The following is a 14148-nucleotide window of genomic DNA, read 5'->3' as shown; positions in this document are numbered from 1 at the left end:
TTTTCAAAGCCTCGTTCCGTTGTATTTTGGTAGTTACCAATATTGCTTATGGAAAGGAAGATAAGTTTCAAGTACTTACTTTTTTCTCTATTAAAAATCCTTTGGGTTGTCCACATATTTTAATGATCATATTTCACAAAAATTCAGAGATGAAAGGGCCTTGAAGGGTAATCAGACCCACCACTCCACATTCAAACACTGGAAGATTTGGGAAGAGGTTGGATGACTTGCTCAGTGTTGTCAGGGCCAAAGCCTTATCTGGAATATCGACTTCTTACTCCCATTTCAGTATCCCTTCAGCTCTAGGATGACTCCTTAATGTCTCACATTGACATGACCTAAATTTCCTGGATATCATCATGGGAGACAAGTATTCTCTTCATATAATAATTGTCTTTATAGAAAAGCCCCAATAAGCTGCTAATTGATCCTGTCACTGTTAAGCATTGTACAAAAAGAATCATGAAGGCTTATTACCTTACTTTGAGATACATAAAAAGCAATTTCTTCTTAATTCACTAATTCAGTGAATCTCTGATCTTATCCATGTAGGTACTGCTTCCACTAGTGTAATTTGCAGTCTCTTCACGCTTTCTCATTCCTTCTGTATGATCTCTGTGTTTTCCACAGATTTTCTCCAGTGTCCACTTAATATACTAGAATCCTTCCTTTAAATCTTTTTATACTTTATGGATACAAGTAGAAAACTGTAGCTGTTAATCCGCTTTCTCTTGTTGCCACATAACTAGCCTGCCTCCTTCTCCTATCATCCATTTCCTCAACGTTATCCCTTCCTTATGAGCTTCTTTGGTCATCTTTGGAAACACACCAAAGCCTGTTTGTCCCCATTATGCATCTCTCCATGGTATTTTGCTTTACACAAAGTTTGATTCTTCCATGGTTGAGTATCCTAAATTCACAACATATGACATTGTCAGAAAAGTATTTCTGTGGGGGAAAAATGGGCCTTTGTGCTAGGAAGTAGCCTGAGATTGTTGAGGATAGATACCTAAATAGAGAAATTGTTTATTAAATGCTTCCTGTGGGCTAAGCAATAGCAGTAAGCACTGAGAATACAAATATATGCAAATATATATATGTAAACACGACAGTCTCTGCCCTCAAGAAACTTCTAATTAAAGAAAACATTACATAAACAGGAGTTGATAAGTGAGGATTTAGTGATGGAGGAATGTTGTGGAGATGGCCAGGAAGTGGTATGTAGAAGCCTGGTTCTAGGTTCAAGAATCAGTTCTAAATGCAAGGTGAAAGTTCATTTTACAGAACCTTACATCAAAGGAGATAATATGTCTAAAATACTTTGTGAACTTTAAAGCTCTCTATATAAGTGTTAGCTGTTTGTTACTGTGTAGTTTTTTCAGATATTATCCAGCCATTTATTTCCTCCTCAGTTCTGGACACTGCTCATTATACACCTGAAGTGTTTTTCCCTGATAAATGTATTTGTATGTTACAGGGAAATGGTGTTCCAGCTATACATAGTAGTCTATACAACAGGTATTTTTCGTCCATTTAGTTTTCCCTGTGTGGATTGTTTGTTAAAGCTGTCTCTTTGAGTGTGGCCCTCTTAACATTCTGAGTCTTAAAGCAGTCAGCTCAGTATCATCCACAGACAGAAGCATTGGAGTAATCTCACCAGCACTAGGAAATAATTTCTTGTCCATTTGGACCTTTCTGCTCTCCAGCATAGTGGCAAATACCTCGCCTTGTTTGATATCAATAATCAGTTATTACCGTGTTTGTATTAATAATGTTACTTGCATTGATTAAGGCTCTTGTGTGATCTTAACATAAACATGAATGATGTCTTATTTAAAAAAAAAAAAACTTAAGGTTTGTTTTTATTCCTTGCAGAAGATGCTATTTTTTGTACTTCGAAAACAGTGGGATCTTAAATTCTTTGTGCCTTGCAGTGACTGTAAAGATATGACTTACTCACCTTTCTATTTCCATGTCTTACTTTCACCAATGAAATCATTGATGTTTAAATTATTCTCATAAAGGTGAGAAAGTACCTTTCAGGAGAATTGTAGTTAGTGAAGGTCTTTCATTTACCTTTTTTTTTTTTTCCAATAGCAACATGGCCTGCAACCTGTTGTATCTTTCTGGATTCTTCACTGCCCTGAGAGACCATGTAACATGAGCCTTGAATGTTTTCAGGCTTGTGTCACTGCCCAGAGTGGTTCTCCTCACTTTGAGGGTGTTCTGGTCCACACATCCTGCCTTGCTCAGGTAGAATCTGACAGTCACTGGGGCTGCTTTGACAGCCAGTGAGATACTGAAAAAAGGTCTTTATTAAAGACACTGACAGAGTCTACCAGTTTGGTTTGATGACGCTTGTTTAACTCTCGCTCCAAACCTTCTACTGTCCTCCTTTGTAATTCTTTCGCATGAGTTTGTTTTCTAAGCTGTTGTTATTGCCTTTTTCTGCCATATTCCTCTGATTGGCAAAGAATCCCAGGCCCATGGATTTAGAGCTAGAAGATACCATTGAGGCCATCAAGCCCCAGCTCTTCATTTTACAGATGAAGAAACTGAAGCCAGATAGGTGAAGTGTACTGCCCAGGCCCAGACAGACAGAAGGGGCAGAGATGGGATTCACACTTAGCTCTTCCAAAGCTGAATCCACTTCTCTTCCCACTTCATCGTGCTGTTTTCTGGGTAAGGCGTCCTATGGTTCTGTCTTACTTTTTTACATTAACGGCTCAAGTTGAAGCTGTTGCATTTGTTTGATGTCTTCTTATCATTCACCTTCTGAATTGACATTGATTTTTATCTTTCCTCTAATAAATAATCCAAATGTGCAGAGCTGAATCCACCTCCCGTTATCAGTTACCATATTCTTTGTTTCTGTGGATACATTATGAATTTAATTTTTTGCTCTTCTCAGTCATACACGGCATTTATTGAGTCTCTTCTCCCTGTGTAAGAATGGGACAAGTTAGTTAGCCTTTCGGTGTCCCAGGCAACTCTCTAGGACTATAAATTGCAGGACAGGTCTGAGATTGACAAGCAGTCTATAGTCTTTTAACCCCTTCAGTCCCTCAAACCTGAACCACAATTTCCGTGTACTTCTCATCATCTTTCCCTATGCCCACCCTCATAGCTAAGGTGCCGAGTGCCAAAACTGCTGACTTTTATGGAAGCCTTGTCACATGCTTGATGTAGAATTCTTCCATCTTTTTATCCTCTGCAGCTGCACTGGAGTGATCTTACTGCTTATTAGCACTGCAAGAGACAGTGATCAGAAAATACATACAGTGGTGTCTAGTCTTGTCTTTTGCTGTTTGAGGAAAACAGTTCTTTCTCCCTACTCCGTGCCTCTGAAGTGTAAACATACTTCCTTTTTGCTTCACATTCCTCTTTTCTTCTGTTTTTTAACTGCAAGAAGATACATCTTGATTTGATTTAGTTGTTCCAATAACATGTCAGTTCATTGGCCATCTTGCCAGAGAGCACCCATTTAGATAAAGTGCTCAGGTTTGAGTTTTATTGATAGGATGTCCCAGGACTATTTGTAAATTAATTCAGTCCTTCTTCCTCTTCTGCCACACCACCACAGTCCCTTTTCAAGTGGAAAAGGGCTGTCTAGCACTGAAGTCCCAGTTTTTTTCTTTTGTTTTTTACCTTGATTTTTTAATTTCTTTGAGCTAGATATAGGATTTTACTGTTTTGTTTGGGGGGGCGGGTTGCTTTTTGGAGGGCATTTGGGGTTAAGTGACTTGCCTAACTCCACACGGCTATTAGTGTTAAGTGTCTGAGGCCAGATTTGAACTCAGGTCCTCCTGACTTCAGGGCTGGTGCTCTACTCACTGTACCACCTAGCCACCCCTTCACTGGTATTTATAAGAGAGGTCCCTCTACAATTGAAGGTCAGTAACTTCTTGGCAACTTACACCCTTAGAGAACTGCTTGAGGCCCAAGTGACTTGCCCAGGGTCTTATAGCCAGGATGTGTCAGAAGCGAACCTGAACCCGGATTTTCTGTATTCTCCTGCACCACTCTACCTCTTAATGATTTTTATTTAATGGTGATAGCCAGTGTTTACATTGTACTTTAAAGTTTGCAGAGCATTTTGCAGATAGCATGTCAGTGGTCAAAGTAGTCATCATGTACTGGCCCTTCTACTCCTTTTTTATTTAATACAGTTGGGATCAGAGATGCAGTTTGAATGTAATTAATGGAAATAATGCCTCCTGGGTATGGACACATTGAATATGTTTTCTTAGCTAAGGCCTTAAAAAAGGAATAGCAGATAAGATTTAAAATACTTCCAAGTGAGCTGTCTTTCAGCTTCCCTGGGATGAATGAACTATAATAACTGTGCTCTGACAAAATATACACGGACAGCATATAAAAGTTAGCCGTGGTGTAATGGATTCAGAGCCAGCAGTTCATTGCCTGCCTCTGATACACAGTGTCTCTGTGCCTCAGCAAATCCCCTAGAAGACTTTTTAAGAATTAGAAGCCACTAAGTCAGGTGCTCATCTGTACTGATAGGGGGTATTTCCTGAGAGCACATTATTATGATGAAATTACACGTTCATGTTCTCTCCACCCACTTTTCCCCCAAAAAACTATATTAAAATGTAGGCACAGAAGCAGGAGACCTCATTTTTTTCCCCTATTCTATTAAATGACTTCCTGATTTCTGGCAGGTTAGTTGAAGCATCAAATGCTTAAGGGGAGTTCATTTGTAAAATGTAGATGTTCCCCTATGCCCTGTTTAACTACCGAAGAAAATCATAAAGTTTTACTTGTTTTTTAAAAGTAATACTATAAAAGGTTTTCAGCCTTTTGGAGATACTCATTCTATAATAAAGCATTGTTCACTTAATGATATCATCAACTTGTATAACATATATTTGATAATTACATGTGTAAATTATATTAATATTGAATATAGGAATATTGAAAATGGACTAAATGATATTCTTGTATTACGTGACAAATTTGTATTTATAACCTTAGTCAACACTTGATTATCCAGAAACTCACTATCTAGATTTTGGATTTTTACTCATATTAACTTCTTTAGAATTTTTTCCATCTAGTTTTTTAGTCACATTATACATTATATCATCTTCCCTAGAAGAAGGGAAAAAAAAAAAGTAATAGTCCATTATGAAATTAGTATAAAAGAATACTGAGAATAGAAAATAATTTAAACACCTAAAATTATTTTGGAATGAATTTATTTAATTTATTTTGGATTGAGTTGGTTGTTATATATTTAGTGAAATCACCAATCTGTGCACTTTTACTACTCATCAGAAAATGATGAGGCCAGGGGTGTTCTAGGAGAAGGGCCAAAGTGATATGTGAGTTTTGCATCTCCCTGAGTATTTTTTATTTGGGAAGATGCCAACTAGTTTTTTATGTTAACTCTAGAGGGGGGAAGAAGAACAGATGAGGTACCTCAGGAATGATTTGGTTTTTCTGTTTTTCAGGAATGGGGTTCGGAGACAGAACAAGCACATTTTGTGGCACTCCAGAATTTCTAGCTCCAGAAGTCTTGACCGAAACATCTTATACAAGAGCTGTGGACTGGTGGGGACTTGGTGTGCTTATATATGAGATGCTGGTTGGAGAGGTAAGTAGTAGTCAATAACGTGTCCTGGGTAGCAAAAGAGAGTGCAGCCAAAAAGCTTAGGTACTTTAGAAATGAAAGAGAATTTGGCTGCCATAGCTGCCTCTGATACTTTTGATGCCTGCCATGGTTCTTGCATAGGATGCTGAGAAGAGAGCAAGCAAAGCCTGGCAGAGTAGAGACAGCAGAATTCAAGGAAAAGCCGTCATCAAAAACTAATGCACGCTGTCCACCAAATTAGGAAGTCAGCTGTAAGACAAAAACGCACAATGTACTTCTTTTCTGTCTTTTCTAGATTACATTTCTTAGAATTTCAAGTAAAATTTCTGGAGAAAACAAATGTACACATAGAAACTCTTGCTATTTCTAAGTGTAAGATGTCCTAAATATGTAAAACTATAGAATCCCAGTGCCCTATCAAGTCATAAATTTTTATTTTAAAGTTGGTTAGATGAATTTTTCTGTAAAGGTTCTTTAGTTCCTATCAGTGGGGGCTCGAGTAATTTTAAAAAATTGATCAGTTCCTGAAATGCAGTCCAGTCCTCTTCCCTCCTAATCAATTCTGGGTTTGATTCATTTGTCTTATGTACTAATAGTCCAGACAAGAGTTGTTCTTCATTCACTTAGTATTAAGTACAATTAGGGGCTGCCAGGTAGCACAGTGAGTAAGAGCACCGGCCCCAGAGTCAGGATGACCTGGGATCGAATCCAGGCTCAGATACTTAGCACCCACCCAAAAACACCTGGCCATGTAACCTTGAGCAAGTTACTTAACCCCAATTGCTTTAAAAAAAAAAAAAGTATTAAGTACAATTAGTCAATCATTAAGCATTTATTAAGTGTCTGCTATGTGGCAGGCACTGTGCTAACCACTGGGGCACAAAAAGAGACAAGACAGTCCCTGTCCTTATGGAGCTCATAACCTAAGGGAGGAGACAACAAATATATACAGACAAGCTATATGCAAGATAAATAGGAAATAATTAAGAGAGAGAGGCACTGGAATTGAGGGGGATTGGGAAAGACTTCTTATAGAAGGTTAGATTATAGGTGGAATTTATAGGAGGCCAGGAGAAGGAATAAGGAGGAAGAATATTCCAGGCCTGGGAGATAGAGAACATTCCCAGAGGCAACAGATAGAGGGTCTTGTTCAAGGAACATCCAGAAGGCCAGTGTCATTGGATTGAAGAAGACACCTCAGGAGTAAGATATAAGAGTGGAGAGGTAGGAGGGGGCCAGGTGATAAAGGGCTTTATACAGCATGTGATCCTGGGGGAATCTAGTGGAGTTTACTGGGGGGGAGGGAGCATGGGATGATGATGGCCAGACCTTCATTTTTAGTAAAATCACTTTAGTGACCCAATGATGGATGGGGTGGGGTGGGGAGAGACTGGAGGTAGCGGACCCATCAGCAGGCTATTGCAGTAATCCAGACAGGAGGTAATGAGGGCCTGCACGTGCCCCTGGTAGGTGGCGGTGTCAGAGAAGAGAAGGACATGTATTTGAGAGATATTGCAGAGTTGAAATTGACAGGCCTTGGCAACAGCGTGGACCTGTGAGTGAGGGACAGTGAGGAGTTGAGGACTGCTGGCTTGTGAGTCTGAGAGCATGGGAGGATGGTGATGCCACAGGAATAGGGAATGTTGGAGGTAGAGGAAGATTTTAGAAGGATGTCTACTGGACATCCAGTTCACAGTGTCTGAAAAGCACCTAGAAATGTGAGAATTGTTAGCATAGAATTCTTAGTGATTACATATCTCCCTTAGGAAGCTCTATTCATGTTCCAGGGCTTACTTAAATTAAGTTAATATTTTTTTCTACTATGTACAAGGTCAAAAAATCTAAACTTCCTGCATTCTACTGAAGAGATACCTTTTCATAAGTAAATACAGAACAATTATTTTCAAAAGTAAATACAGTACAAATTATATAGAAGATAATTTTAAAGGGAAAGACTGGTAGTCACTGCAGGGAAGCAGGGCAGGAAGGAGTAAGGGAAGGTGTTTTGTAGAAGGTGGCACTTCTTTTGTAGGATTTGCTTGGAGAGAAGCGAGGGGCTTTGCAAGGGGGAATTGAAAAGTGAGTGCATTTGAGATTCAAAAAGGCAGTGTGCCTTGTACAAAGGCACGGGGCAGTTGGGGGGGGAGGTGTCCTCTATGGAGAATAGCTAGAGTGGTGAGCCAGTTCAAAGAGAATGAAAAGTATGTGAAGGGAAGTAATAAGAAATAATGATAGAAAGATAAACAGGAACCAGAGGGAGAGAGCTTTACATTTACCAGGTTGAGAATTTTGTATTTCATCCTAAAGGTCGTTGGGGGTGGGTCAGCACTGTATTTTAGCAGTATGCACTTGGAATTTGAATATGGGATAGATTCAAGTGGGGGCGGGGGAGACTGAGAATAAAAGAGCAATTAGAAGACTATGGCAATAATCCAGACAAGAAGTAATAAGGGCCTAACTTAAAGGTAAGGGAAGAGTTCAAAAGATGTCTTTGCTGTTTAGCATGCCTCGGCAGCCGATTAGATGTGAGGGTTAAGGGAGAGGGGAGAGTCCCAGGGTGATTCCAAGATTGCTGCCTTGAGTGACTAGAAGAATGCTGGCTGGTATCATCAACAAAATTTGGAGGAGCAATACTGTACTTAGTGCTCCCTTGACTTGAGAGACTTTGGAAGAAAATAAGTTATGTTTTAAACATGTGGAGTTTGTGAACTGCCTGTGTGACATTCATGCTAACTGACAATGATACAGGACTGGAATCCTAGAGAGAGTTGTAGCCTAGAGAGAGATTTGGGGATGATGTTCATAGGGAAGCTGATTGAACCCATAAGAACTAATGAGCTCACTAAGGAGAGAAGAAGGATGAGACAGAGGAGAGAGCACAATGTCATGGTAGCCAAGAGAGGAAATCTTGTGAGAGGAATGAATAATCAGCATTGTCAGTGACTGTGGCAAAAGCCAAGTAAAATGAGGCCTGATGAGAGGCCAATGAGTTCACCAGTTGAGATTGTTGATGACCTTGGAGAGAAAAATTTCATTCAAAGGGGTAAAGCCAGAAGCCAGATTTAAAGGAATTGAGAAGTGAGAAGGAAGTAAGGAAACCTTTGGGCAGTAAAAGAGGGCAAGAATAGGAATTTGGCATAATGGCAAGGACAAGTGAGTTTTTTAGGATCCAGGAAGAGGTTGCATAGACCTAAAGCTTTTGGAAAGGGACCTCAAAGGTCATCTTGCCTAGACAGTCCACAGGTATATATTAAGTTTGTACTATAGTCTAGGCACTGTACTAAGCAAAGAGACCATTAGTGTGGACAATTGAAATGTTTTTAACTCTGGAGAGAACAGTTTTACTGCCAGCAGAGGGTTTGGATGAGAGCAAATGGAGACTCCGAGTGTAGGTGGCATCAAGGAGCTTGAATAAGAAAAGGAGGATGTGAATCCTAAAAGCTATTAACCTTTAAGGGTAGAGGAGTATCAGGCATGTTTATAGGTAACAAGGGAAAAACTAATAGCTAAGGAGAGGCTGAAGATTAGAGAGGCGAGATGTTATTAGAGACAATGTGTCTGCTGGGGAAGGCAGAAAGGATGGAATAAAGGGTACATGTATTAGAAAGCCCATCTCAGCCCATCACGGCTAGATGGCGCAGTGAGTAAAAGCGCCGGCCTGGAGGACCCAAGTTCTGTTCCGGCCTCAGACGCTTAACACCCACTCAAAAAAACTAGCTGTGTAACCTTGGGCAAGTTACTTAACCCCAATTGCCCTCAAAAAAAAAAAAAGAAAAGAAAAGAAAGCCCATCTCTTCGCCAGAAACTGGAGTTAAGAGACAAAAACAGGAGTAACTGGAGAGGAGGGGGAAGAGAAAACCCATAGCAATTGACTTTTCTAATCAAAGTCAGGGTCTTCGGTTAAAGAAGGCTGAGAGGTTACTGTGGAGGCTTGAGAAGACAGTTTGAAATAGATATTATGGTGAGTGGGATAGAGTCAGCTAGGGAGGAGGTGAAAGGGTTGCCTTGTTGCAGTGAGAACCCACTTGAGATTAGAGAACACAAATGCGCAATGGACCCAATCAGCACAATTGTATGATGTCTCATGTCTATTCGGTAGCATATAATTTGAAGCAGAAAGCTTCAGTGAGAGTGTGGGGGGACGAAGCATGACCAGTGACAGGACAAAAAGCAAGAGATTTGAGAGGGTAAAATAAGGTATTGGGAGATAAACTGTCGCACTCTAAGTAGTTAAGGTTGGGAAGGAAGGGAAAGTATAGCCAGAGCAGGGACGTTAGCCCGGCAAATGACTGAGAAGTAGAGGGAATAGAGGTCACATCGAAGACATTAAAAAAAAAAGTTTTAGGGGAGGAATAAGGTAGAGAGAACAATAGATCATAATCATATAAAGAAATTTCATGGAAGTCGAGCACTTGTGGGTGGTAACAAGATCATTGATATTACCATCCCCCTGACTATCCCTGAAATGGAATGTTAGAGGGCATAATAGTTGAATAGATTGAAAAACTGAGAGGTGAAGGTATTTGAAGGAACATAACAGAGAAGTCAGGAGTTGAGAGTAGCAAGGGAGGTTGTGAGCCAGGAAATGGAGTTCATTGAAAAAGTAGGAATAGATGGTATCTGAGTACAGATGGAAGCATACTATTTTTTTCACTTTCTTTTTTTTTTAGCTCAAGTTTTCCTCCACAAAATGAGTAATAAGGAAATAGATTTTTCATGATTGCATATATATAACCCATGTCAGATTGCTTACTGTCTCAGGGAGGGAGGAGAGAAGAGAGAAAGGGATAGAATTTGGAACTCAAAACTTTAAAAAAAAATGTTTAAAATGTTTACATGTAATTGGCAGGGGGGGGGGTGGAGATAAAATCTTATCGAAAAGAAGAGAAAAGGGGGGGAGTCAAGATGGCGGAGTAGACGCAGGACCTCCCCACTGCTCCAGCTTCCACCTTCCCCAATCCATGTAAAAAGGGGACTCTAAACAAATAAAGAGCTGCAGAGCCCACAAAATGACACAGAGAAGCTAACCTCCCGCTGAGGACAGCCCAGCAGGCCGGCAGGAATCAGCCAGCTCAGTGCTCTGGGAGCCGAGCCCAGCCCCATGCCGAGGCTTTAGCCCCAGGGTGGGCCTGACCAGCCACCAGCCAGAGGGACTCCAGATCAGCAGCAGCTTTGGCCATTTCCAGATTTATCAACACATAGATGCAAAAGGACAAAGTGAGAGGTCAGTGCATTCTGGACTTTGGGACCCAGTAAGTGGGAGTGCGTGGCTTTTGCCCCAGGGTGAGAAGCCGCTGAGACACTGGCACAGCCAGCCAGCGTGTACCACGTGGCAGCTTCAGTTCCTGGCCTACAGAGTGTAGGGGGACCAAGCACCAGTCTGAGGGGTAATCGCTGTTGCTTTAACCTGCTTGGATCTGGATTGCAGTCCAGGGTGGAGGTCCTGGGGTGTGTGTCCAGCTTGCCAGAGCGTGTGGACACCTCAGAGAGGGCACCCATCTAATACCTCTGGCAGCTGAGAAAACCCCAGAGTTTGGGACGAAAGCTCCCCTGTCTGGTGGCAGAGTCCTACTGTGGCAAAAAGCCCAGGAGTCAAATGACTGAGGGGCGACGTGACCAGGCAAAGGAAACAAAGCAGACAGAAGATTCCAACATTAGACTCTTATTTTGGGGACAAAAAGGAGGAAACCATGGAACAGGAGGAAGACAGTGAAGTCAGAACTCCAGCACCAAAAGCTTCAAAGGAAAATATGAGCTGGTTACAGGCCATAGAGGACCTTAAGAAGCAGATAAGAGAAGTGGAGGAAAAATTGGGAAGAGAAATGAGAACAATGCAAGACAATTATGAAATGAGAGTCAACAGCCTGACTTGAGGAAAATACTACTATAAAAAATAGACTAACTCAAATGGCAAAGGAGGCTCAAAAAGGGAATGAGGAGAAGAATGCCTTAAAAAGCCAAATTTGCCAGATGGAAAAAGAATCTCAAAAGCTCAATGAGGAGAATCATTGCTTCAGAATTAGATTGGAGCAAATGGAAGCTAATGACTTTATGAGAAATCAAGATGCTGTTAAACAGATCCAAACAAATGAAAGAATAGAAGGCAATGTGAAATATCTCATGGGAAAAACCACTGACCTGGAAAATAGATCCAGGAGAGATAATTTAAAAATTATTGGACTACCTGAAAGCCATGATCAAAGTAAGAACCTAGAAATCACCCTCCAGGAAGTTTTCAGAGAAAACTGCCCTAATGCTTTAGAATCAGAGGGCAAAATGGAGGTTGAAAGAATCTACGGATCACCTCCTGAAAAAGATCCCAAAAAGAAAACTCCTAGGAATATTATAGCCAGGTTCCAGAATTCCCAAATTAAGGAGAGAATATTACAAGCAGCCAGGAAAAAACAATTTGAATATTGTGGAAACACAATCAGGATAACACAGGATCTGGCAGCTTCTACACTGAGGGATCAAGGGCTTGGAATATGATATTCCGGAGGTCAAAGGAGCTGGGATTAAAATCAAGAGTCACCTACCCAGAAAAACTGAGTATCATGTTTCAGGGGAAAATATGGTCATTCAGTGGAATAGAGGACTTTCAAGCATTCTTGCTGAAAAACCAAAGTTGAATAGAAAATTTGACATTCAGATACAAGAAGCAAGAGAAGCATGAGAAGGTAAACAGGGAAAAGAAATCATAAGGAAGTTATCAAAGTTGAACTATTAACATTCCTACATGGAAAAATAATAATTGTAACTTATGAAACTTTTCTCAGTAGTTGAAGGGGATAGAAATATATATATGTCTATGAGGGTATATGGGCATATGAATACATATGTGAATGTGTGTATATATGTTTACAGATATACATAGATAGAGGGCACAGGACCAATTTAATAGGAAGGGATGATACTTAAAAGGTGAAATTAAGAGGTGAGAGAAGAATATGAGAGGAGATGGGGAGAGACAGAATGGGGTAAACTATCTCATATAGAAGAGGCAAGGGAAAATGGTTACAATGGAGAAGAATAGGAAGGCAAAAAGGAATGGGTCGACCTTATTCCCATTGAATTTGTCTTGAGGAGGGAATGAAATACACACTAAATAGGGTATCTCACCCTCCAGGAGATTGGGGGGGGGGAAGGGGATGAAAGGGGGGGATGATGGAAGGGAGGGAGGACAGACTAAGGGAGAGGGAAGTTGGAAGCACCCACTTTTGAAAAGGGACAGGATCAAAGTAGAGAATAGAACAAGTGGGAGGTGGGATAGGAGGGAGGGAAATATAGTCAGTCTTTTACAATATATCTACTATGTTATTGTTTTGCATTAGCTGCACATGTACAACCTATACTGAACTGCTTGTCTTCCCAGTAAGGGTGGGTGACAAGGGAGGAAGGGAATGAATCTGGAATTCAAAGTTTTAAAATCAAATACTCAAATATACATATATATATATATACTATTATTAATACTATTTTACATGTAATTGGGAAATAAGATATACAGGTACTGGGGCATAGAGATCCACTGAAAAAGTCGAAAGGGGTATGGGAGAAAATAGGGGAGAGAATAGATTGGAGGAGGGGATATCCTGTGGGACTGCTATTTTGGGGCAGTGGGTAGGGGAAAAATGGGGAGAAAATTTGAAACTCAAAATCTGGTGGAAATAAATGATGTAAATCAGAAGTTAATAAACCATTTGAAAAATAAAAAAAAATAAAAGATCTTAGACTTCAAAAAAAAAAAAGAAAAGGGAGGAATACTTTCCTATTGGTTTTATAGATAATAGTCACCAGAATCTGAAACAAATGAACTTCAAAGGAAGAGAGATTACTGAGTGGTTAGAGGTAGATAGAAAGTCTGAAAGCTGCAATGAAGAGCAAGAAGTATTCCAGTTCCTTCATTTTACAGATGAAAAAACTGTCTAGGCAGGGACTGAGTATGAGAAGAGATGGAACGTGGGAGGAAAAATGATCATATTGGGGGAAGGGCAAGCTCCCATGGAAGATAGGAGAGCATTGGAACAAGAATATACTTGAAAGAGGGACAAAAGAATATCAAGGAAATTGGTGGGGGCAAAAAGTGGGAGGGAAGGAGGCCTGGCTGTACCCAATCCCCAACTCTACTAAAAACCAAAATGATTAAAACAGTTTAGTACTATGTAAGAAGTAGAAAGGTTGATCAGTAGAACAGAGAAGGTATACTATCTACAGAGGCAAGCGAGCACAGTAGGCTAGTGTTTGAAAGACCCAGACTGCAAACACTAAGGCAAGAACTTAACATTCAGTAAAAACTGTTGTGAAAACTGGAAAGCAATATGGCAGAAGGGAGCTACAGACCAGTACCTCATACTGTATACAAAGACAAGCTCCATATGAATATGTAATTTAGCTATAAAGGGTGAGCAGAAGCGAATTAGAGGAGCAAGAAAAATTACCTGTCAGATCTGTGGGTACAGGAAGAGCTCATGACCAAACAAGATTGAAAGGTTCACAGGAGGTAAAATGGACAATTTTGATTACATAAGATTTGTAGA

General features: G+C 40.3%; 1 protein-coding gene across 2 annotated transcripts in view; it reads left to right on the top strand.

Moving 5' to 3' along the window:
- PKN2 (protein kinase N2) overlaps positions 1–14148 on the top strand; it is a 193651-nt gene that overhangs the window by 171313 nt on the left and 8190 nt on the right. For both annotated transcript variants that reach the window (XM_069094550.1, XM_069094549.1), the window contains one exon: positions 5472–5614. In XM_069094550.1, coding sequence (XP_068950651.1) covers positions 5472–5614 — 143 coding nt within the window. The remainder of the gene's footprint in view (positions 1–5471; positions 5615–14148) is intronic.

Source organism: Petaurus breviceps, unplaced genomic scaffold (genome assembly GCF_028583685.1).
Source record: "Petaurus breviceps papuanus isolate PSGF00001 unplaced genomic scaffold, PetGlider_PUasm1.0 220, whole genome shotgun sequence".
Taxonomy (NCBI): domain Eukaryota; kingdom Metazoa; phylum Chordata; class Mammalia; order Diprotodontia; family Petauridae; genus Petaurus; species Petaurus breviceps.
This window is presented reverse-complemented; position numbering and strand designations above follow the sequence as displayed.